We start from the raw sequence: 26925 nt of genomic DNA, 5'->3' as shown, positions 1-26925 counted from the left end.
AAGATATTTAATGTTCAAACTGATAAACTGTTTTTGTTCAAATATTTGCTTTTTGGAATATTCATGGTCAGACAAATAATATGGTATATCTTTCAATATGGCTGGAGCATTTTAAAATTTTGTCCGATGTGTAATTCTTTGGCCAGCAAGATGATGCCTCCACTTGTGAGAATAAACATTAGTTAATTGAGAATATGTTTCAAATTTCATGCTTTTATCACAAAAATGCGCAATTATTTTGCCTACCTGTTGCATCATTATGCAATATGTAACTACAAAAAAAGTTATGTCCTTACTTTGGTGTATGGTAACATTTTGTATCTAGGTAAAGTTGTAATCTTGACAAATGATTTTTTATTTACTGGGAATTATAAGCAAACAAAGCGCACAGTAATGCTGCACTGCATCAACACTACAGCTCTCCCTTATGTGTAGTACGTAGATTTTGCCACTAGTATACAAATAATGAATGTTTATGAGTTCAATGGTACAAATATTTCATGAAGTGTAAGCTGGAACATACCATTCAACGAGGTGAAACCCAGGGAGCTTTCACCGAATTAAATATTCATACCATTGAAAGAATGTAAAAACATTTGTTTTAAATATAACGGCTAAAATAGATCATTACCATTTCATATTTTATTAATTCATAAACAACAGAAAAGGGACTTACATTTTGGTGTTCCACTGTGACGTGTAGTCCAGTGATGCTGTGCACTGACTTCGGACTTCCAAAAAAAAAAAAAAAGACTGTGTATTTCCTCAGTCCAGCCAAAAATCACATCAGCGTTTCAATCAAGTCATCATGTCACTGTCCCGTGTGCATGCGCAACCGGCTCGGTCCAGCCATGTACCTCCTCAGTGCAGCGAAAAAAAAAAATTCACATCAGAAATGAGTCCAGGTTTTCTTTCTCTTCCTGCTAACGGACAGCACAGTGGATTTGTTTTGTGTGTTAGCAGACACACACAAAGAATTAGCAGTGTCAGTTAGCTCAAATTATGTCTCAGGAGAGTCGTGTCCCCAGCGCGCGCACACAGGCAACCTGGTTGGCACTTGTGCGTGCGTGAACAACAAAAATAAGACTGTATACGTCCTCAGTGCAGCAAAAAAAAAGTCACGTCAGAAATGAGTCCAGCTTTTGTTCTTTCTTCCTGCTAACAGCCTCCAGGAAGCACAATGGATTGGTTTTGTGCGCGCTTGTGCTCATGCATGCGTGCGTGCACGAGCATGCGTGCATGACCATGTGCGCGAGGACGTGCGCGCATGCGTGATCACGTGTGTGCGTGTGCACGTGAGAGTGCAATGGTACCAAACGTATGGAACCAAATTTGCACTCTAAATGGAACCGAGCCGCACTCTGAATGTAATGCAACACAAACGGGATGAATTAATCCATGTCATGTGACATACAAAGCACCAATCAAATGACAAGAATCCACTCAGCCGTTATATAAATGGCAATATATATTCCCTTACTATATCTATTTCAACAGTTTTGAAATGAATTTTTTTTTCATGTAGTAAACTAATATGTCTCACTTGTGTACCATTAAGATAAACTGCTAATAGTTTAGTTGCTTATGGACCAAAAACTATATCCTGAAGCCAATGTGAAGCATATAGACAGAAAAGATCATCTTATTTCTTAAGAAGTATTAACGATGGAAAAGAAAATGTATCACAACTCCCCAACACTTAATATCAAGCAAACATTTTATACAGCTGCATATACTATTATAATATAAACACAAATTATTATTTTGAGTAAAGTGATTTCACTGCAAATACATCTTTGAGACTTAGGTCACTTGGTACGCTGTACATTCAGTTTGTGGCAGACTCGGTGGAAGGCAGCCGCACTTTCTTCAGCTGTTCTTTCCGTGCATTTTGGAAAGACGTCATACAGTTCTTGAAAGCCTGGACCTGGTTCTGACAGGCACGCCAGTCCTGGTGTTCAGCCATACATTCCTGCACTGCATAGTGTAGGTCGGCACAGCCAGTGCGTGAGATCATCTGATCAACAGGATCATCCTCATCCTCATTTCTGCTGCGGTCATGAGGTGATGTGGAAGCCATTCTATTTTTCTGTGTAGTTCTATCAAGCAGTCTACAGAGAAAAACACAAACAATGTTAATCACAGGCATATGGTAGGCCAGAAATTCAGTTTATGAAATGAAGTGGTTACACTTATGGCAGTCAGAACTCTAAATCTTGGAGCCATTCTCATGGCAGGCACCGTGATTGATGTTGTGTGACTAATTCCTCCTTAGTATAGTGCAGGGCCCGTATCCACGAAGCAGCCTAAAGCCCCCATCACACATAGCAAGAATGGGCAGGAACCATGCCTGACACGGCAAATATTGCCATAATCCGACACAGTTGGGAGGAAATAAGGCGTGGTCAGCAGTGTCAGAACACATCCAGATTACCTCATACACACTTGCACAATGGCATCCAAAGCGCATGTAGACAACAGGCAGATGACACAGACTGCTGTCAGACAGCCATAAAAGGGTCTGCAGGCTGCCCGATGTCCAAGCGTCTGGATGGTAAACATGGGACCAGAGTGGGAGGCAGCACTGTGTTCCTCATGTGCACATGGGCGCAGTGCGTGCGTGTGCATGGCACACGCGTGGGGCTGCAATTATCACTCAGCCGTGTGTGTATATGTGTGTATGCATAACACTGCATGAGCCACTAAGTGTGCACGCAGGGCACACATGCGCACAGGTGCCACTGGACAGCTTCGTTGAAAGTTCGCTGACATCGGGCCATACTGTCCCATGCATCAGACGCAGGGTCTTTCCAGGGAACTTTAATTTCTTTTTTGTGTGTGTTTTGGCTCACTTCAGGAGCACAACGCAAGTCTGGACACCATAAAGGTTGGATAATCACATGGGATTTAATTTTTGCATGGTTATTTCAGCACACAGCAGCTGGGTGAGAGGATTTTAACCACAGCCTGCGGTCCAGCTCCACGTCCACACTGTGCTCCTGGGCCGTTGCTGGAGGTGAGATTCAAGTTTATTAATGCTGTCACGGCCTGGCACAACAGTTCCATGTCATATCTCCTACAGAGTTAGAACATGATCATATATTACAGTGTGAGATCTGTTCAGCTCCAAGCCTGACATGCACAATGACGTGTTACTGCGCACCACAGAGAGGCACAACTGCCCGTGTTATGATGAGGACGACATCACATTATTTATGTCGCCCATGGGAAGGAATGGACAAATATCTGTCCTGTAGTCTATTGTGGATATAACAGCCTGTTCAGATTTGCGGCGGCATGTGCACAGTGGCGCATGGTGCTTTTGGTTTGACAGCCGCTCTTCACATTCACTGTACATGTTAATATTTCATAATTATTATCATCATGATGAAGCATGCCACATACATGTCAACAGTTCCTTTGCGCTCAGGGTGGGGGGTGGGGGAACATTATTATACATGGCACGTGCAGGTAATACATACAGGCTTTTCCATGCCAGATCAATCTCAAGGTTCCCTCATATGCTCTAAAATAGTTTCGGATCCTGTTTTTCCGCCATCGGAATATGTAAACTGCGGTCAGTTGGTCCTCAGATTGCACATGGACTGACGTCAAATAGGTGTCCCATCTCGATGGCGCTAGGAGCGTTTTGAACATGTGCATGTGCTGGCCGATTTTGACCAACTATGTGGACTCTCGCAGATGGCTGTCTGAACATTTTGGAACTGAAATCCGACACTTTTTGGATGTGCGCCAATTCATCATTCTGACGCCATTCTGAGTGATTCTGGACATGAGTGACGGGAATTTTCCCTTGGTAAGATGTAGGGATGGGTATTGATAAGATTTTATCAATTCTGCTTATTGATCCGATTCCTTATCAATACCTCTTGTGAATTTTCTGTGTACTAAAAGTAGGCTTTACAGATTTTCTATGTCAACATTTTAAATTGGTCACTGGATCCTTGATCTCTAGAGATAAATAAAAAATAAATAAAATCTGTAGTTTTTGTCAACAGCATTTCCTTTCAGACATTTTGGCATGAATGTCTCTCCATACCTCTGAGCTGAGCTCAGCCGGCTCCTGCATATCAGCACAGGACGTCTCATTTTGGGAGGAAAAAACGTTTTGATCGATTGCAGTTTATTTGTATTACGTTTGGAAAGAGGTGTCATTTGATTTTGCTTTGAAGTTATGAATTCCGACTGGATGCTATTGTTCTAACTTGACTCGCAGAGCTGTGTGAACAGAACAGAGGACGATTCTCGTTTATTTCTCGCAACAAAACAGGAGTCCCAGTTAGTGACTTTAATCCTCACAAAAGTGACTCACGATTGACATATTCAGGGATGAAAGGGGTGAAAAACAAAAAAAAGTTGAAATCCAAAATTAACCCCCAAACACTACCTGCACGAAAATGTCTGAATTCTAGAAGCTCTGAAATGCAAACTAGGACTATTCCAGACAATAAACTGCAGTGAGTGCAGCATCCATTTTGGTGAGAGAAAAAAACAACTTTCCTTATTCAAATTCATTCCAGTAGTATTCTGCTCTTACTAGGATGCAGCAGTTTTCTAGCTTGGCAGATAGTTCTGGAGGAAATCATTGAAGAAATTAACAAATTGAAAATATGGTTTGACCGAAACAAATTAAACTTAAATAAAACAGGGATGATGTTGACATGTAAGAGTCACTAGGTGTTCACAGGAAACAGTTATTTATTTCTGTATGTATTTATTTATTTTCCTTTAGTTGGTTTTATATTTTTCTGTTGTGTTTGTTTCATCAGGTTTTTTGTCTCTTTCTCTAAAATTGTATTATAGTATTATTAGTTATTGAGTTATTGTTGTTGTTGCTATTACTATTAATATATGAATAAAAATACATTTTAAAAAATTCCAATTTGACTTTTACGACAACGAAAGCTGAGTCATTAACAAACAAGCTGAGAAGCAAACAGCTTAATGCTAACTTTAACATTGAAAACGCCATAGACTTGCTAACGTGTTAGCATCGCTCTCGTTTTTAAGTTATAAAATACATCTATCAACTGTTTCAGAAGACTATAACAGGTCGGTTTAACATAAAAAGGTAAATATTTGTGACAGACATATGTTCTTTAGGGTTTTAGCAGGGAAAAATTAAGATAAAGCGAAATAAAACAATGAACCAACGATTCGCAAAGCCGCGCTGCAGAAAAGTTGATTACAGACTCGCTGCAGGGTCTGTAATCAATGTAGAGAAATGATCATTTCCCTGACAAACACCCCCAAAAACAATGGCCACTCTGAAGGACTAAGGACACTCTGAAGTTTAAAAAATATTACAATTTTGAATACATTTGACTCTTTTACAACAACAAACACTGAGCCAATAATTATACAGAAAACAAATGCACACAAACGTGCTGAGATGAGAACAGTTAATTTTAACTTTAACATTGTTAAACGCAATACACATGCTAACGCGTTAGCATCGGTCCCGTTTTTAAGTTATAAAATACATCTATCAACTGGCCTGCCTGGTAGGTTTAAAGCCTGGATCTACCAGCATTCAATCCTGCCCCGCATCCTGTGGCCCCTGCTGATTTATGCAGTCCCAATAACAGCAGTTGAGTCCCTAGAGAGGAAGATCAGTGGCTTTCTTCGAAAGTGGCTGGGACTTCCTCGCAGCCTTATCAGTGCTGCCCTGTACGGAACGAGTAACATCCTGTAGCTTCCTCTCAGTGGTCTCACAGAAGAGTTCATGGTGGCACGCACCAGAGAAGTTCTACAGTACAGGGACTCAAAGGACTGCAAAGTGTCAGCAGCCGGCATCGAGGTGAGGACAGGAAGGAAGTGGAAGGCATGGGAAACAGTGGAGCTGGCAGAGTCACGCCTAAGACAGAAGGCATTGGTGGGCACTGTGGCAACAGGCAGAGCAGGCTTGGGTTACTTCCCAAAGATCCTCATCAGCCAGGCCCATGGGAAGGAAAGGCACCACCTCATCCAGGAGGAAGTCAGAGCGGGTGTGGAGGAAGAGCGGGTGAGCAGGGCAGTAGGACTACGGCAACAGGGAGCATGGACAAGGTGGGAGAGCGCACTACAGCGCAGGATCACCTGGACAAACATCTTGTAGCCAGATTTTCAGCGGGTCCGCTACCTGGTGCAAGCTGTCTACGATGCTCTGCCAAGTCCAGCGAACCTCCATGTGTGGGGGAAAAGTGAGACACCTTCCTGCTCACTGTGCTCTGGTAGAGGCTCTTTAGAACACCTCCTCAGTGGCTGCCCAAAGGCTCTGGCAGATGGTCGCTATCGCTGGCGCCATGACCAGGTGCTTAAGGCAGTCGCTGAGAGCGTAGCCTCAGCCATCAGCTCCAGCAAGAACCATCATGCTCCAAAGAAGGCAATCTCCTTTGTTAAAGCTGGAGAAAAACCCAGAGCAAACCAACATGCGACATCAGGACTACTCCACACAGCAGCTGACTGGCAGTTGCAGGTTGACCTGGGTAGGCAGCTGAGGTTCCCCCAGCACATCGCAACAACATTCCTTCGCCCAGATATGATCATGACCTCTCAGTCTTTGAAACAGCTGATCATACTGGAGTTAACAATGCCCTGGGAAGAAAACATCGAGGAGGCCAATGAGAGGAAGAGGGCTAAGTACCAGGAACTGGTGGAGGAGTGCAGGGAGGGAGGCTGGAAGACGGTCTACGAGCCCATAGAGGTAGGCTGCAGGGGATTTGCAGGGCGGTCTCTGTGCAAGGTCCGCAGCCGCCTGGGCATCGTAGGAGCGGCAAAGAAGAGGGCCATCAAGTCCGCAAGCGAAGCTGCCGAAAAGGCCACCAGGTGGCTTTGGATGAAGAGGGCAGATCCGTGGGCTGCTACTGGGATGCAAGTCGGGGCTTGATCACCCCCGGCTGGGTCGCCTGGGTGAGGGTGTATGATGTTGCAAGACCCGAAACACCCGATGACCCCAGGATACATCACTGATGATGCGTCCCAGTGCATCCATGAGGTGTATTTTGAATATATATATATATATATGTGTGTGTGTGTGTATTTCTTTAAACAGATGTTTTTGTTTTATAGCCCAAATCAGAAAAGTTTGGATGATCCTGACATTTTCTTTGACTTCTATTTGCGTAACTGCAGACTGTATGAAAGCAACATATTTCATGTTTTGTGTGGTCAGCTTTATTTTATCTGTAAATATACATCCATTCCTACATTTAAGACCTGCAAAATATAAAAAAAAAAAAAAAAAAAAAAAAAAAAAAAAAGAATTGGGACAGGACAGTTTATTCTAAATGTAAGAATTCATCATTTTTACAGGCAGTTTTCTTGAGAAATGTCAGGGGATAGATACATGAACATTTCCAAGTCACTGAATATTTCTTAGACTTCATTTACATCAATCAATCAAAAATACAAACACTGCGGCACTTTATGGTAAATCTGTGGCAAGTTGTCAAAAATTAAATGTCTATACTAAGGTTGCAACTGTTCCAATCTGGTATCGGGAACGGCTTCTGATACCGACATAATTCAAGTATCGGAAAATACTAATCCAACCCGCAACATTTTCCGATACGTGAGGAGCCACTATGAATCCTCTCAACTGCTGCTGTTTGCACCCTGCTTTGTTTGCTGTTGAATTTGAGGAGGGGAGGGGGAGGTTTCTGAAGCCAAGCTGTTTGAGAGCGCCCTTCCGCAGTGTTCTTGCTGCACGTAGCAGCAATTTTCCGCCTGGCTCTCAGGTTCAAATTGTCTCTTCGTCAACCACGGATTTTCCGAAAAATGAACTTAATTGTTGCTGAAAATTTAGCCGCTTCATTGTCCCCAGGCTATGAAACGCCAGCTAAGGTCACAACTGAGGAAGACAGCTGAACAGAGATTCTGTCCGCTGAAAGGGAAAAAAATCCTGCGCCAGCATCGCTGACACATTTAGAAATTTATGGTTTTATAGTTGAAAGGCTTCATGTTTCCAAAAAGTTCAGTTTGCGCAGCATGAAAACAGCAAGAGAGAGAGATGGAGGGAAAGAGAAAGCAAGCGTGAGAGAGAAAGCAAATGACAGAAAGAGAGGAAGCTGTTTCATTTTATATTTTAACAATAAATGAACGGATCATTAAAAATCTCCACGAATCAAAGTCAAAAGACATTTGCACAAGTAGAAGCTCTTCACTTATTGTGCTCAAATTCATATTTTAGAAATGACTCTGTCCTGATACAACATTAAAGGCAATTACATATTTTGACAAAATTACAAGTTGAAATGACTATATAAAAAAAATTCATCATGAGGTTTATGTCACAGAAATCCTACTTTACAATCACAATGCAGTCAGTGTTAAAATTATTTCCTGTTGCATTTAGAATAAACATTTGTATTTATTTAGTGTCTGTTTTTCTGGTTGAAATGAGATATAAATAATCTACTAGGCTTAAAAAATGTACAAATTTCCGTGTTATTTTATTTGTCTAAAAATAAATGCGGTTCCTTATGTTAAACAAGAAATTATCTAATCTGAAATAACAGGTGGCTTTAATTTACAGGTGAAAGGTTTCTAAAGAACCATTTACTGATTTATTTAGCTATTTTAATTACAAGTGTTCTAAACGTTTTTAACAGTAATCAGAAATTTTGAGGTAACAAACAACAGCAAAAAAAAAAACCATTTCCAAGGATTTTTCTTCAGAAAACTGCTCTATAAATAAGCAGTCCTATCACACGTTTCTGTTTTGTACAGATCAGTGGTTTCTGTGCCGATCCGTTTTGTACAGATCAGTGGTTTCTGCACCAATCCGTTTTGTACAGATCAGTGGTTTCTGCCACTAGTCTTCCGTGTTTTGGCCCGACGCGTCGTTCCTATTGGACAGCGCGAAGGTATGTCAGAGCTCAGAGCGCCGAAAGTTGGATTGGGTTGAACTTTGACCGCGTCAGCCTGCCGACAAGCGGCAATGCGCGCTCCCGTCAGAAGCGTCGGTTTAGCTCGGCTTTTGATGCGATGCTTCTGACGCATCTAAAAAGCAACGTGTGTCACTGAAAATAATGCTTTTTAGACAGATTTTTGACGCATTTGACACTTCCGATGTGTTCAGTATGAAAGGCCCATTAGCCTAAAGATTCCTAGCAAGGAATGTTAGCCTAAGAGTGATCCAGGAAGTGTCAGAGCAACTCGGAGCAAGGAGTGGACAGTTACTTTTAGCTTTGTGGGAAGGTGGGAAAGGAAAAGAGAAAAACAAATGCATTCCTTGCTCCTAGTTATGAATGGACAGTAAAAATCAACCATTCATGTAACGTGAACTGTATTAAGAAATGTGTAATCATGAAAATAATATGTCATGATGATGAAACTCAGCAAAATTAAATGAATTGTTACACAGCTTCAAATCTTGAATGTACATCATTCACATGCCAATTACTACAATGATTAGCTTATTGTTATGTTTACTCTCCCTGCTGGTAATTGCACACAAGCGACGAGTGTGAGAAGTGCTGATACGTGTTGTTATCCAAAGAGAGTTGTGGAGATTGCAGCACACAAACCAAGGTCTTCTCAAACAGGTGAGTTATGGCTGCTTATGGTAGACGAAGGCACAAACCGAAAATGGCACAAAAAATCTGCCCATAGGGGAAAAAACCACAAACCAGACAACACTGTCGTAAAAAGCCACAAACCAATGGTAGACGAAGCGATCCTTTCAATCCTTGAAGGGCGTGTACCGTGGAGACCTGCTTTGTGAGTATTCCTAGCGTTGTGATTTGCTTACCTGAGTATTTTAAAGTAGAAAATAATTGAACAATGTCAATTTCACAGTACTAAAATCCTAAATTGGAATTTTTTTTTCACAAAGAAAGGCCAGAAAAGCTGTGTGACACTTGCAGCTGTGATTCTCAATTATATAAATTCCAAAGACAAGTATCCCTGCTTCAATTTCAGTTTTTTAATTTACATTTCATCGCTACAACAAAATAAAATTAAAAAATCGGAAGCACCGTAATGAACTATTGAACACAGTGTTTCTTCAATAATTTGACTTTTATTTCTAAGTTTCAACTATAATTTAGTATAGTATAGTATAGAGGGTGAAGGGCTAAAAATGTCTTTCTTTACATTATTACAATATTGTCATAAAAAAAAAAAAATCGTAACAAGAATTGTGAAGTAGCCCATCATTACTTTGAGGTTCTGCAACAATTATTCAGTTTTAAATTACTGCTTGATGATATATACACAGATAGTGAAGAGCTTCGCTCATTAATGTCCACAACATCGAACATATTAACTGTATGAATGTTGTAGACCAGGGGATTTCAAAGTGTGGGAGAGTAAGCCACCCTCAGAGAACAAATGAATAGCTGCACACACACCCCCCCCCCCGCCCCCGACACACATACACACAATTTCAATATCTTTGTGTGTTTCTGTTTATTCTTTTACATATCTTAAAAACATTTTAAAAGTATTTACGTGTTTTAAGGAACTGTCTATGCATTTACACATTTTACAGCCTTTGTAAACATTTTAAACATGTTTTTAAAGAACTTTCTATTCTTTATTCTAATTTTTTTTTTATCTTTTGTCATTTTTAGATATATATTTTTTTTAAACATTTAAACATCTCTGTGTTTTTAAATGTCTTTGGCATAACTGAATTGCTGGCTGTCTGAGTGGTGTCCAAAAAATGAGGTGGGCTTCATTGATAATTGGCAAAGCTTCTGGGGAAAACCTGGTCTTGTTAGGAGAGACGGCATCCATCCCACTTTAGAGGGAGCAGCTCTCATTTCTAGAAATCTGGCCAATTTTTTTGGATCCTCCAAACTGTGACTGTCTAGCGTTGGGACCAGGAGGCAGAGCTGTGGTCTTATACACCTCTCTGCAGCTTCTCTCCCCCTGCCATCCCCTCATTGCCCCATCCCCGTAGAGACGGTGCCTGCTCCCAGACTACCAATAACCAGCAAAAATCTATTTAAGCATAAAAATTCAAAAAGAAAAAATAATATAGCACCTTCAATTGCACCACAGACTAAAACAGTTAAATGTGGTCTATTAAACATTAGGTCTCTCTCTTCTAAGTCCCTGTTGGTAAATGATATAATAATTGATCAACGTATTGATTTATTCTGCCTAACAGAAACCTGGTTACAGCAGGATGAATATGTTAGTTAAATGAGTCAACACCCCCGAGTCACACTAACTGTCAGAATGCTCGTAGCACGGGCCGGGGCGGAGGATTAGCAGCAATCTTCCATTCCAGCTTATTAATTAATCAAAAACCTAGACAGAGCTTTAATTCATTTGAAAGCTTGTCTCTTAGTCTTGTCCATCCAAATTGGAAGTCCCAAAAACCAGTTTTATTTGTTATTATCTATCGTCCACCTGGTCGTTACTGTGAGTTTCTCTGTGAATTTTCAGACCTTTTGTCTGACTTAGTGCTTAGCTCAGATAAGATAATTATAGTGGGCGATTTTAACATCCACACAGATGCTGAGAATGACAGCCTCAACACTGCATTTAATCTATTATTAGACTCTATCTAAATGAGTCCACCCACCACTTTAATCATATTTTAGATCTTGTTCTGACTTATGGTATGGAAATAGAAGACTTAACAGTATTCCCTGAAAACTCCCTTCTGTCTGATCATTTTTTAATAACATTTACCCTGATGGACTACCCTGCAGTGGGGAATAAGTTTCATTACACTAGAGTAGCTACCTAAACTCTGTAAGGGAGTTAGAGTATCTCGTCAATAGTTTTACATCCTCATTAAAGACAACTTTGGATGCTGTAGCTCCTCTGAAAAAGAGAGCTTTAAATCAGAAGTGTCTGACTCCGTGGTATAACTCATAAACTCGTAGCTTAAAGCAGATAACCCGTAAGTTGGAGAGGAAATGGCGTCTCACTAATTTAGAAGATCTTCACTTAGCCTGGAAAAAGAGTTTGTTGCTCTATAAAAAAGCCCTCCGTAAAGCTAGGACATCTTTCTACTCATCACTAATTGAAGAAAATAAGAACAACCCCAGGTTTCTTTTCAGCACTGTAGCCAGGCTGACAAAGAGTCAGAGCTCTATTGAGCTGAGTATTCCATTAACTTTAACTAGTAATGACTTCATGACTTTCTTTGCTAACATTTTGACTATTAGAGAAAAAATTACTCATAACCATCCCAAAGATGTATCGTTATCTTTGGCTGCTTTCAGTGATGCCGGTATTTGGTTAGACTCTTTCTCTCCGATTGTTCTGTCTGAGTTATTTTCATTAGTTACTTCATCCAAACCATCAACATGTTTATTAGACCCATTCCTGCCAGGCTGCTCAAGGAAGTCCTACCATTATTTAATGCTTCAATCTTAAATATGATCAATCTATCTTGTTAGTTGGTTATGTACCACAGGCCTTTAAGGTGGCAGTAATTAAACCATTACTTAAAAAGCCATCACTTGACCCAGCTATCTTAGCTAATTATAGGCCAATCTCCAACCTTCCTTTTCTCTCAAAGATTCTTGAGAGGGTAGTTGTAAAACAGCTAACTGATCACCTGCAGAGGAATGGTCTATTTGAAGAGTTTCAGTCAGGTTTTAGAATTCATCATAGTACAGAAACAGCATTAGTGAAGGTTACAAATGATCTTCTTATGGCTTCGGACAGTGGACTTATCTCTGTGCTTGTTCTGTTGGACCTCAGTGCTGCTTTTGATACTGTTGACCATAAAATTTTATTACAGAGATTAGAGCATGTCATAGGTATTAAAGGCACTGCGCTGCGGTGGTTTGAATCATATTTGTCTAATAGATTACAGTTTGTTCATGTAAATGGGGAATCTTCTTCACAGACTAAAGTTAATTATGGAGTTCCACAAGGTTCTGTGCTAGGACCAATTTTATTCACTTTATACATGCTTCCCTTAGGCAGTATTATTAGACGGTATTGCTTAAATTTTCATTGTTACGCAGATGATACCCAGCTTTATCTATCCATGAAGCCAGAGGATACACACCAATTAGCTAAACTGCAGGATTGTCTTACAGACATAAAGACATGGATGACCTCTAATTTCCTGCTTTTAAACTCAGATAAAACTGAAGTTATTGTACTTGGCCCCACAAATCTTAGAAGCATGGTGTCTAACCAGATCGTTACTCTGGATGGCATATCCCTGATCTCTAGTAATACTGTGAGAAATCTTGGAGTCATTTTTGATCAGGATATGTCATTCAAAGCGCATATTAAACAAATATGTAGGACTGCCTTTTTGCATTTACGCAATATCTCTAAAATCAGAAAGGTCTTGTCTCAGAGTGATGCTGAAAAACTAATTCATGCATTTATTTCCTCTAGGCTGGACTATTGTAATTCATTATTATCAGGTTGTCCTAAAAGTTCCCTAAAAAGCCTTCAGTTGGTTCAGAATGCTGCAGCTAGAGTACTGACGGGGACTAGCAGGAGAGAGCATATCTCACCCGTGTTGGCCTCTCTTCATTGGCTTCCTGTTAATTCTAGAATAGAATTTAAAATTCTTCTTCTTACTTATAAGGTTTTGAATAATCAGGTCCCATCTTATCTTAGGGACCTCGTAGTACCATATTACCCCATTAGAGCGCTTCGCTCTCAGACTGCGGGCTTACTTGTAGTTCCTAGGGTTTGTAAGAGTAGAATGGGAGGCAGAGCCTTCAGCTTTCAGGCTCCTCTCCTGTGGAACCAGCTCCCAATTCAGATCAGGGAGACAGATACCCTCTCTACTTTTAAGATTAGGCTTAAAACTTTCCTTTTCGCTAAGGCTTATAGTTAGGGCTGGATCGGGTGACCCTGGACCATCCCTTGGTTATGTTGCTTTAGACGTAGACTGTGGGGGGGTTCCCATGATGCACTGTTTCTTTCTCTTTTTGCTCCGTATGCATCACTCTGCATTTAATCATTAGTGATCGATCTCTGCCCCCCTTCTCGGCATGCCTTTTTCCTGGTTCTTTCCCTCAGCCCCAACCAGTCTCAGCAGAAGACTGCCCCTCCCTGAGCCTGGTTCTGCTGGAGGTTTCTTCCTGTTAAAAGGGAGTTTTTCCTTCCCACTGTGGCCAAGTGCTTGCTCATAGGGGGTCGTTTTGACCGTTGGGGTTTTTCATAATTATTGTATGGCCTTGCCTTACAATATGGAGCGCCTTGGGGCAACTGTTTGTTGTGATTTGGCGCTATATAAGAAAAAAGTTGATTGATTGATTGATTGATAACTAACACATTTTAACATAAATAATAAGGGCTGGGTATTGATAAGATTTTATCGATACTGATGCCATTATTGATTCCACTTCTTGATCCGATTCCTTATCGATACCTCTTGTGAATTTTCTGTGTACTAAAAGTACGCTTTACAGGTTTTCTATGTCAGTAACATATGAAATTGGTCACGGGATCCTTGATCTCTGTACATAAATAAACAAACAAAATCTGTAGTTTTTCTCAAAAGCATTTCCTTTCAGACATTAATGGCATGAATCTAACTCCATACCTCTGAGCTGAGCTCTTACAGCTGGCTGCGCTGCAAGTCAACATCAATGTAATTCATAAAGGACGCAGGATGTCTCATTCTGGAAGGAAAAAAAAGTTTGTCTGTCTGTGTTACAACATTTGGAAAGAGGTGTTATTTGATTTAACCAGTGATTCACTTTTAAGTTATTAATTCCGACTGGACTCTGTCTTGGCAGAGAGTGGCGCAGAATTTGGAGCTGTGCGAACGGAACGGACGACAATTCTCGTTTCTTTCCTGCAACAAGACAAGAGTCACAGTTAGTAACTTTAATCCGTAAAAAAAGTGGCACACAGTTGACATTTTTAAATGGTTTTGAGAGAGGTTAAGAAGTGGACTTGTCACTTCTGAAAAGCAGTGAAGCAATGAACCAACAAAGCAGTGGATCAGAGCATTGCTTCGTTGTGGCAAGCTTTAAAACGGAGCCGTTACAGAAGCAGTTGATTACAGACCCACTGCAGGGTCTGTAATCAACGTAAATTATCATTTTCCCAATAAAACACCCTCAAAAACAATGGCCGCTCTGAAGGACCAACAAGGGACTCGTTAAGCAAGAAGGCTATTGATGTTGGTGGATCGAATCATTTCTTAATGCTTCTCGAAAAGAACAGGTGCATGATACCCATCCCTCACGGCCACCCTGAAGATCTCTGGTGCCCCCCAGGGGGAGCACACCTCACAGTCTGAAAACCACTGTTGTAGACTTTACATGCAATTGACATTTTTCCTATAGCCAGGTTTCGCAATGTTGCGATGACCTTCATCTCAGGTGTTATTACATTACTACACTGGGTGGGAAAAGTAAGCTCATACCTGATGAGGTCAGCCACAAACATTATCCCTCCAACATCAAGCCAGTCGCGTGTTGCTGAATACTGCCATTCCTTCCTCTTTGTCTTTCTGCCATCTTGCCTGTTTAATGCACTCTTAGGCTTCTTAAAAGTCCTCACCCCTCCTCTTAATAGTTTTGCACCTTAGGAGCTCTCATAAGGCCTAAGGTGCTTTGTGAATAATTTTTATCTTACCAAAATTCTAACAAATGTCTAAGAATTCAAGGAATTCTAAGAGCTACTTTTAGCCTTAGGATGCTTTGTGAAAACGGACGCACGTGTTCGCAGATGTGTTCTGTGGAGTCTGCAAACTGGGACACACTTGGACTATTTTTTGGCACTCTTGATCATTATATCTGAAAGGGAGCTATATGGGACTGGTGTCAGACGATGCTCTAAAGCTGATGTTTCGGGTGCCAAGCAGCCTTTCAAATTATTATAAGTAGTTTTGGGTCTTTTCTAAAATACATAAAAAGCTTGGGAATTTGAAAAATACTTCTGCTTGCACACTTTTGGATGTGTTGTGCAATGGACCAATATGGTCCAGGGCCAATTCTAGAATATTATACTCTAGAATACTTCCCATATGTATGCTGGTACATAACTAAAGCCTTAGTCACTTGCCCAGTTCCGGATCATTGCCAGTTCCGTATCACTGCTGTAGTATTTGCGCCGCCGTTTCTCGTAATCAGCAAGAGTAAGCTAATACTTGGTACCAATGGAAAGACTGATGCTTTGTCTACAAGCAACCACAAGCTTGACCAGATCCAGCCATCCTTGTGATCAGCAGAGGCATCAAAACATTCGGTGTCTGCACTGTGCGCACCTTTTCTCACTCACTCATTCCTGCTTTTAAAGTTTGAAAGTAACAATCTCTAAGACGTAGCAAAGGTGAGTTAGCCATTCGGTGTTTTTGGTTCTAGAGTGGGAAAATACTTACTTAATTGGGTAGAAAATGTCAGTGTGTTATGTCTTGCTGTTTAATTGCTGCACGATCACTGAAGCAGCAATCTCGTGTCAATACTTGTGAGCCATGTGTACTTTGGGGTGAATGGGCATGAATGTGGGGGCTTTTACTTTTTAATTCGGGAGAAATCTCACCTCCACACTTAATTTTTTGCTCGTAAAAACGTATAACAGTGCCTTGCGAAACTAAGTAAATTCTCATTTAATAAGTATAATGTATATCATTTTGTGTTCAAAACACATTCTCGGGCAGTGTGTGTCATTCTTCATTAGAAGGGCTCCAGCCAGATGCCAGGAATGCCCCCAAATTGACACAGAGTGTTGTGATCCAGAACCAGGCAAAGTGATCCATTTCTGGCAAATATTTGCACCACACATAATGTGGCTTCACACTTTAAGTAGAAGGGCTACCCCATCCAGACTTTTTCAGCGAGATAACATCCAAATACTCAATACAACAATACACAATTAAAGGACATTCAGTTGCATTATGGCTCCATATAGCTGGACTTTAAAAAAGGTGATCCGGAACTGGGCAACTGCATAAAAGTTGTTTTTTAACTGAAATAAATGTATTAATTGTATAAGACCACCTTTCGAGGGATTATTTTTAAAGGTGAAAGGTGGTTACACTGTTGGTGAAAATATTATTGACGAGTGTTTTTTGTTATTTTCGAAACTTTTAAACACACTACAATTTTTCAAGGTGACACACCTACGGCCGTTTTTATACCAAAGAACTAAGCAACATGTAACACGACTCCTTTAAAAGTTTCTCGACAACTAGCTGTTAGCAAGTCACATATAGCAAACAACTTCTCAGCGTTTGCAAACGCCAGAAAGAAGAGGCGCTAACACACGTTCTGACATCAGCCTTAATCTTAATCATACCTTTTAAAAGAATGCCGTTACAGACAAATCTGTGGCTACGTTATAACAAAAAAGATTCCAAAACTGTGGATTCCTGGACGACACATTTCAGCAAAGGGCACAAGGAGCAGCAGTGAAATAAGTTCGGCGTTGCGGCGTCTCCGGAGACTCGTTCCGTTTGTTTTCGAAAAATTTGGGGCTGGTTGGACCCACAGCTGACAACATTAATACAGACAGTGAGACAAACAGAGTAGCACTGGACATAGCTTAAATGTGATTTAGCCCTTGACGTGAATTGTTCTGTCAAAACGCTAAAAAATTAATACACATTGTAGGTTTACTGTGTGATTTCCATTCCGGAGCAGAAGGTGGAGGTAATGGGAAAATTGAGTTGGATGCCAACTGCAGTAACATAACAAAAAGAAGAACCACCCAAATAACATAAAAAACCTTTTTGAATTGAAAATTTTTCAACAAATTAAAAGCCATAGTTACAAAAGTGGACACCACTAAACCACCAAGGTACACTACTTCAGAAAAAAAAAATCATTGCAGCAAACAAACAGAACTACACAAGTAGTAGTAGTAGTAATAATAATAATAATAATAATAATTTAAAAAGTCAGTTGTTAAAAAGATCTATGCAGACACTTGACATGTTTCCCTTTTATTAGTTTTAAGCATAGAATGTATGCATACTGGACAATGCCTCTCTGACTTCAACCATTGTTTTTCTTTAGAGACCCAGAACAATCGATATGAAGTCCGTGTCTGGGCTATATTCTGGACATCACCATGTTTACAGCAGCTACACACACACACACACACACACATCTTCAACCACTTAGTCCAATTAAGGGTCGCGGGAGGCTGGAGCCTCTCCCAGTAGTCATAGAGCGCGAGGCAGGGTACATCCAGGACAGGACACCAGTCTGTCACAGGGCCACATATAGACAAACAAACACAGACACACTCACACGCACACCTATGGACAATTTAAAGATTCCAATCCATCTAACCTGCATGTTTTTGGACGTGGGAGGAAACCAGAGCACCCGGAGGAAACCCATGCAAACACAGGGAGAACATGCAAACGCCACACAGAAAGGCCATAGGCAGGAATTGAACCCATGACCTTCTCGCTGTGAGGCAACAGTGCTAACCACTAAGCCACCGTGCTGCCCCCATGATGAACTCATTAATGCCTAAAGGGGTGGAGCATGGGTGGCTCTGTGTGTTGAAAGATGCCTGAACACGCCCCTCTCTTTGAGTCCAAGCCACCTAACCTGGGTCGAGTGTTTATTGGCACCGTAGTCCCATTTGATTGTGGGCGCGAACAGGTTTAATATGATGCAATAATCCTACATCCAAGGACAGCCATCATATGTCCCCTTCAGAAACATGACACTTTCTCTGAGTTTTTGGGCAAATTAAACAGCAAATAAAGTGAAAATGCAAATGAAAAGTGACAATGTGGTGGAAAGATGGTGGGACATGTGTTGTGGTTTGTTTATGACCCAGAGCTCAAACATGTCGATGAGGTTTTGCAGGCGAGAGAATGGAGCTACTCTGTCATGGTGTGTAGGCTAAAACTTACCGACACAACCTCTCCCATTTGCTTTGTCTTCCCTTCTCCAGTGAGAACTGAAAAAACTGCACTTTTTGCAACTGCTTCGGTGATTGCAGCCAAAAACAAAACAAACAGTACACCATCTTTCCATGTGAAGTGATGCTGTGTTTGTGATGGACAATGGCAGGCTGTCCCCAGAAGTGGACAAATCCCACAATATTACAAAGGGGTTCAAACAAGATTGCGCTGCCCCATTAAATCATATTTTTGGGGGCTGTGCGATGATTCACCTAACGGTTTATTTTGTTGTGGACAATAAAAGTTATAAGCCCCTTATTTTCTCAGTGATCATGTTTAACTTCTGCATTGTGTATGTCTCCCTGCTCTCATCATTCCACTCTCAGAACATGAACTCATGATCTCAGCATGGGAGGCAGGTGCTCTGACCAGAAGACTAAAACCCAGGCTCTGGTCTCTGTGATGTATACTTTGCCTCACCTGTCTGGTGTATACCCTGCCTCACCTGTTCAGTATGGACTCTGCCTCACCTGCCAGGTGTGCTCTCTGCCTCAGATGTTTGGCGTATGCTCTGCTGCACCTGTCAGGTATGTACCCTGTCTCATCTGTCTGGTGTGTACCCTCACTCACCTGTCCAATGTGTACCCTGCCTCATCTGTCTGGTGTGTACTTTGCCTCACCTGTCACATGTGTACTGTGCCTCATCTGTCTCGTGTGTACTTTGCCTCACCTGTCACATGTGTACTGTGCCTCATCTGTCTCGTGTGTACTTTGACTCACCTGTCCGGTGTGTAATTTGTCTAACCTGTCAGGTGTGTACTCTGCCTCACCTGTTGGTATGTACCCTCCCTCACCTGTTTATTGTGGACTCTGCCTCACCTGCCAGGTGTACTCTCTGCCTTAAATGTTTGGTGCATACTCTACTGCACCTCTACAGTGTGTATGCTGCCAACACCTGTCTGGAGTGTACCCTGCCTCACCTGTTCAGTGTGTATTCTGCCTCACCTGTCAGGTGTGTCCTCTGCCTCACCTGTCAAGTGTGTCCTCTGCCTCACCTGTCCGATGTGCCCTCTACCTCACCCATGCAGTGTGTACTTTGCCTTACCTATCAGGTGTGTGCCCTGCCTCACCTGTGTAATGTGTACTGTGCCTCAACCATTTTTTTGTAATCTCTCTGCTTTTCTTTTGATTTAATGCTGGTGAACTAATGTCTTAGGTGTTGTTATCTCCAGCCGGCTGATTCCACTCTTTTTTTCATCTTTTGAAAAAAACCTTGTAACTGTTAGAATGGCCCAAGCAGTGGGTCACCCCCCTGAGTCTGGTCTGTTTGAGCTTTCTTCCTCAAAAATGCCAGAGGGAGTTTTTTCTTAATGCCCTGTCACACTTAACAAGAATGAACATGAATCAAGCTGAATCAGGCGCAATGTAAAAAAAAAAAAAACGTGCCACATCTGGGAGGGAATAAGAATAGCGGAAGACAGTCGTCTCAATATTCAGACTGCACTTCGACCCGCCCAGAATGATCCGGCATGCACATGATGTGCGCATTAGCCTCTGAATGCAGTACAAATGTAGGAGGAACACATTAGGATCACCTAGACAACTGTCAGAATGCAGTGAGAATGTGACGAATGCACTTACAACACCATTACAATGAGGTCTGATTGCGGGTCGTACAAATATATTCCAGCAGCACTCAAGCTGCACTTGTGGTGTGTTCAGGCACAGTCGGGACATTCGGCCAGGATTCGACATGCTGGATCATTTCAAACTGTCCCTCGAATGCGCTCAGAAAACCTCGAATGTCATTTTCATGGAGTACGAATATTTAGAATGCAGTGAGATTGTGGTCAGACTGCACTTCGACCGCTGTTCAATATTTTTCCACCTCAAATGCACCTTGACAGTTGAGTGCATGTGCTCCACATTCGGGCTGGCCGCACGACTGTGCCAGACTGTTCAGACCGAGGATGGGCAATGAGGGCCAAGATAGTGCAGGCTTTCTTTGCAACCAGTCACTTCAGCAGGTGGGTTTGCTGATGAGCTTCTCCCTGAACATAAACACCAGAGCCCAGTTTCATAAAACAGTCTAAACTTGTTTAGTGGACTAAACTCACTTAGTCGACTCATATTTTGATGTTAGTCATTGCACAAAGCGCTTAGTTGGCTAAAGTTTTGCGTTAGCTGACTAAAGTTTTTAGCCTGGTACAGTAATGGACACTAATATTATTTTAGCTGAAAAACGTCAGTGTCTTACCTCAAAAATGGCAGCTATCATGTACCACCACTTGATGGAGGAGGAAGGAGAAACTTGCAGCAGGAGCCAGTGTTCTGAGACTGGAATAATCCATTGGATATATTTACGGATGCTGAGGTCGGGACCGCTTCCCCTCTCCTGCGGTGGACTCTGCCAAGTTTGTAGCAGTCAGACCAACCCGGAAGTAAACAAAACTATCGCACATTGGAGATGTTTCATGGCAAAGGCACTCGCGAGGCCGCTATGACCATGAAAATCATTAATTAACGTATGTGAAATGGAGATTAGACAGATAATGCTGGGCGACTAACCATAACTAAGTTTAGTATACTAAAAGATTAGACTGCTTTATGAAACCGGGCTCTGATCACCAATGCAATTATCTGCTGAGGTGATTGGTAGAAAGGAAAACCTGCAGTGTCTTGGTCCTTCATGGCACATGATTGCCCACCCCTGGTTTAGACTGCTCTCTGAATGCTGTCCGATGTTTTCAAATGCACCATGACACTTCCTGAACGTGAGTCAAATTTACAGTCAGATGGCATTCGGGCTCATTCAGCCTCTAGTGTGTGACGGGGGTATTATCACTGTCACCTGTGTGCTTGATCAGGGGTTTGGTAAGGTTAGACCTTACCTGTGTGAAACACGTTGAGGTAGCGTTGTTGTGATTTGGTGCTAAATGAATAAAATGAATGAAATTCAAATTGTACATTGTCTCACCTCTCTGGTGTGCACCCTACGTCTTGCCCAAACTTTGCTTGATTAGTCTTCAACTACCTGCGACCTGTAACAAGTTAAGCAGATTTTCATAGTGGGTGGATGGATTGAAGTGTCTTTTGACAAGAGATTGCTGTTTCCTTTGACAAAGTCAAACCTTTTACACAAATCTGTTAAAAAGAAAACCTTTCACACATTGTATAAAGTTAAGTGTCTGAAATAGAAACATAATATGGTGGCATTAAACATGAATTGTTCTCCCTGGGTGTTTTTTTTTTTTTTTTTAATCGTAAGAACACTATGACCTCAGCCAAAGGAATTCCCACTAGTTTCTTTGACTCCTGGGAACACAGCTAATGAGCCTAGGTTGTGATGTCATCAGCAAACAGTGTTGGATAACGACCTTGTCTGTAACAAACAAACCTTTACTGTGGAAACCTAAACCTAATTAGTCTTGTCTGCAGCTGTGAGGAGGATTTGCCCTCCCTCAATTAAAGGTTGAAGGTAATGAGGAGGAGAAATAAACACTGTCATTGTTCTTGTAAAGTTTCCATTTAACTAAGCCCCTAATTGTCTATTAGCCATCCTTTCTGTGAAATGCATTCATCACTATAGAAGATGGGTCTGTAGTTTCCTTCTGAGCTCCTTTCTGAAATAAAATGTTAGTTTTTAAATCAATTTATTCTTTTGTGATAGCTACAATAGTATCCTATATTAGTATCCTATATTAATTTGCAGAACCCCAAATCAGGAATAGGTAGCATGATCTGAAAAATGCAAAAATAAATAAATAAATAAATAAATTACTTTGACTCCATGTCACCGTAGACAGTATGAACCCAAGATATTTCATGTTTTGTCTGCTCAGCTTCATTTTTTTGTTACATCATTCCTGCATTTAAGGGTTGCAACATGTTCCAACAAAAAGCTATTTATCCTAAAAAAGGAGTAAATCACTTTTACACCCAGTTTTATTGAGACACGTCAGGGGATGGATACATGAACATTTCCCTGAATATTGTTTTGGACTTCATTTACATTAATCTTTGGAGAATACACACAGTGCCATATGGTAAATCTGTGTGAAGTAGACAGTTCTCAAAAACTGAGTGACCATGCTGGAAGGAAACTCTAGTGAGGGAATCAATCAATCAATCAATCAATCAATTTTCTTTATATAGCGCCAAATAACAACAAACAGTTGCCCCAAGGCGCTTTATATTGTAAGGCAAGGCCATACAATAATTACGTAAAAACCCCAACGGTCAAAACGACCACCTGTGAGCAAGCACTTGGCGACAGTGGGAAGGAAAAACTCCCTTTTAACAGGAAGAAACATCCAGCAGAACCAGGCTCAGGGAGGGGCAGTCTTCTGCTGGGACTGGTTGGGGCTGAGGGAGAGAACCAGGAAAAAGACATGCTGTGGAGGGGAGCAGAGATCAATCACTAATGATTAAATGCAGAGTAGTGCATACAGAGCAAAAAGAGAAAGAAACACTCAATGCATCATGGGAACCCCCCAGCAGTCTAAGTCTATAGCAGCATAACTAAGGGATGGTTCAGGGTCACCTGATCCAGCCCTAACTATAAGCTTTAGCAAAAAGGAAAGTTTTAAGCCTAATCTTAAAAGTAGAGAGGGTGTCTGTCTCCCTGATCTGAATTGGGAGCTGGTTCCACAGGACAGGAGCCTGAAAGCTGAAGGCTCTGCCTCCCATTCTACTCTTACAAACCCTAGGAACTACAAGTAAGCCTGCAGTCTGAGAGCGAAGCGCTCTATTGGGGTGATATGGTACTATGAGGTCCCTAAGATAAGATGGGACCTGATTATTCAAAACCTTATAAGTAAGAAGAAGAATTTTAAATTATATTCTAGAATTAACAGGAAGCCAATGTAGAGAGGCCAATATGGGTGAGATATGCTCTCTCCTTCTAGTCCCCATTAGTACTCTAGCTGCAGCATTTTGAATTAACTGAAGACTTTTCAGGGAACTTTTAGGACAACCTGATATTAATGAATTACAATAGTCCAGCCTAGAGGAAATAAATGCATGAATTAGTTTTTCAGCATCACTCTGAGACAAGACCTTTCTAATTTTAGAGATATTGCGTAAATGCAAAAAAGCAGTCCTACATATTTGTTTAATATGCGCTTTGAATGACATATCCTGATCAAAAATGACTCCAAGATTTCTCACAGTATTACTAGAGGTCAGGGTAATGCCATCCAGAGTAAGGATCTGGTTAGACACTATGTTTCTAAGATTTGTGGGGCCAAGTACAATAACTTCAGTTTTATCTGAGTTTAAAAGCAGGAAATTAGAGGTCATCCATGTCTTTATGTCTGTAAGACAATCCTGCAGTTTAGCTAATTGGTGTGTGTCCTCTGGCTTCATGGATAGATAAAGCTGGGTATCATCTGTGTAACAATGAAAATTTAAGCACTGCCGTCTAATAATACTGCCTAAGGGAAGCATGTATAAAGTGAATAAAATTGGTCCTAGCACAGAACCTTGTGGAACTCCATAATTAACCTTAGTCTGTGAAGAAGATTCCCCATTTACATGAACAAATTGTAATCTATTAGATAAATATGATTCAAACCACTGCAGCACAGTGCCTTTAATACCTGTGGCATGCTCTAATCTCTGTAATAAACTTTTATGGTCAACAGTATCAAAAGCAGCACTGAGGTGTAACAGAACAAGCACAGAGATGAGTCCACTGTCTGAGGCCATAAGAAGATCATTTGTAACCTTCACTAATGCTGTTTCTGTACTATGATGAATTCTAAAACCTGACTGAAACTCTTCAAATAGACTATTCCTCTGCAGATGATCAGTTAGCTGTTTTACAACTACCCTTTCAAGAATTTTTGACAGAAAAGGAAGGTTGGAGATTGGCCTATAATTAGCTAAGATAGCTGGGTCAAGTGATGGCTTTTTAAGTAATGGTTTAATTACTGCCACCTTAAAAGCCTGTGGTACATAGCCAACTAATAAAGATAGATTGATCATATTTAAGATCGACGCATTAAATAATGGTAGGGCTTCCTTGAGCAGCCTGGTAGGAATGGGGTCTAATAGATGGTTTGGATGAAGTAACTAATGAAAATAACTCAGACAGAACAATCGGAGAGAAAGAGTCTAACCAAATACCGGCATCACTGAAAGCAGCCAAAGATAATGATACGTCTTTGGGATGGTTATGAGTAATTTTTTCTCTAATAGTTAAAATTTTATTAGCAAAGTAAGTCATGAAGTCATTACTAGTTAAAGTTAAAGGAATACTCGGCTCAATAGAGCTCTGACTCTTTGTCAGCCTGGCTACAGTGCTGAAAAGAAACCTGGGGTTGTTCTTATGTTCTTCAATTAGTGATGAGTAGTAAGATGTCCTAGCTTTACGGGGGGCTTTTTTATAGAGCAACAGACTCCTTTTCCAGGCTAAGTGAAGATCTTCTAAATTAGTGAGACGGCATTTCCTCTCCAACTTACGGGTTATCTGCTTTAAGCTGCGACTTTGTGAGTTATACCATGGAGTCACGCACTTTTGATTTAAAGCTCTCTTTTTCAGAGGAGCTACAGCATCCAAAGTTGTCTTCAATGAGGATGTAAAACTATTGACGAGATACTCTATCTCACTTACAGAGTTTAGGTAGCTACTCTGCACTGTGTTGGTATATGGCATTAGAGAACATAAAGAAGGACTCATATCCTTAAACCTAGTTACAGCGCTTTCTGAAAGACTTCTAGTGTAATGAAACTTATTCCCCACTGCTGGGTAGTCCATCAGAGTAAATGTAAATGTTATTAAGAAATGATCAGACAGAAGGGAGTTTTCAGGGAATACTGTTAAGTCTTCAATTTCCATACCATAAGTCAGAACAAGATCTAAGATATGATTAAAGTGGTGGGTGGACTCATTTACATTTTGAGCAAAGCCAATTGAGTCTAATAATAGATTAAATGCAGTGTTGCGGCTGTCATTCTCAGCATCTGTGTGGATGTTAAAATCGCCCACTATAATTATCTTATCTGAGCTAAGCACTAAGTCAGACAAAAGTTCTGAAAATTCACAGAGAAACTCACAGTAACGACCAGGTGGACGATAGATAATAACAAATAAAACTGGTTTTTGGGACTTCCAGTTTGGATGGACAAGACTGAGTCAAGCTTTCAAATGAATTAAAGCTCTGTCTGGGTTTTTGATTAATTAATAAGCTGGAATGGAAGATTGCTGCTAATCCTCCGCCTCAGCCCGTGCTACGAGCATTCTGGCAGTTAGTGTGACTCGGGGGTGTTGACTCATTTAAACTAACATATTCATCCTGCTGTAACCAGGTTTCTGTAAGGCAGAATAAATCAATATGTTAATCAATTATTATAACATTTACTAACAGGGACTTAGAAGAGAGAGACCTAATGTTTAATAGACCACATTTAACTGTTTTAGTCTGTGGTGCAGTTGAAGGTGCTATATTATTTTTTCTTTTTGAATTTTTATGCTTAAATAGATTTTTGCTGGTTATTGGTGGTCTGGGAGCAGGCACCGTCTCTACGGGGATGGGGTAATGAGGGGATGGAAGGGGGAGAGAAGCTGCAGAGAGGTGTGTAAGACTACAACTCTGCTTCCTGGTCCCAACCCTGGATAGTCACGGTGTTGAGGATTTAAGAAAATTGGCCAGATTTCTAGAAATGAGAGCTGCTCCATCCAAAGTGGGATGGATGCCGTCTCTCCTAACAAGACCAGGTTTTCCCCAGAAGCTTTGCCAATTATCTATGAAGCCCACCTCATTTTTTGGACACCACTCAGACAGCCAGCAATTCAAGGAGAACATGCGGCTAAACATGTCACTCCCGGTCCGATTGGGGAGGGGCCCAGAGAAAACTACAGAGTCCGACATTGTTTTGGCAAAGTTACACACCAATTCAATGTTAATTTTAGTGACCTCCGATTGGCGTAACCGGGTGTCATTACTGCCGACGTGAATTACAATCTTACCAAATTTACGCTTAGCCTTAGCCAGCAGTTTCAAATTTCCTTTAATGTCGCCTGCTCTGGCCCCCAGAAGACAATTGACTATGGCTGCTGGTGTCGCTAACTTCACATTTCTCAAAACAGAGTCGCCAATAACCAGAGTTTGATCCTCGGCGGGTGTGTCGCCGAGTGGGAAAAAACGGTTAGAAATGTGAAC

General features: G+C 41.1%; 1 protein-coding gene across 1 annotated transcript; it reads right to left on the bottom strand.

Moving 5' to 3' along the window:
* Positions 1 to 815: 815 nt before the first annotated feature.
* LOC117516555 (cytochrome c oxidase assembly factor 4 homolog, mitochondrial) lies at positions 816 to 17315 on the bottom strand. The gene is made up of 2 exons (XM_034177427.1): positions 17194 to 17315; positions 816 to 2111 (listed from the first exon to the last, which is right to left on the bottom strand). The coding sequence occupies exon 2, from the start codon at positions 2078 to 2080 to the stop codon at positions 1829 to 1831; it is 252 nt and encodes an 83-aa protein (XP_034033318.1). The 5' UTR covers positions 2081 to 2111; positions 17194 to 17315; the 3' UTR covers positions 816 to 1828.
* Between the last annotated feature and the right edge of the window lie 9610 nt (positions 17316 to 26925).

This window comes from Thalassophryne amazonica, chromosome 9 (assembly GCF_902500255.1).
Source record: "Thalassophryne amazonica chromosome 9, fThaAma1.1, whole genome shotgun sequence".
NCBI classification, from domain to species: Eukaryota; Metazoa; Chordata; class Actinopteri; order Batrachoidiformes; family Batrachoididae; genus Thalassophryne; species Thalassophryne amazonica.
Note: the sequence above shows the minus strand (reverse complement) of the source record. Positions and strands in the feature narration are given on the sequence as shown.

What these genes read in the sequence shown, in the direction of transcription:
- LOC117516555 (XM_034177427.1), bottom strand. Translation starts at nt 2,080, where the DNA reads ATGGCTTCCACATCACCTCATGACCGCAGCAGAAATGAGGATGAGGAT.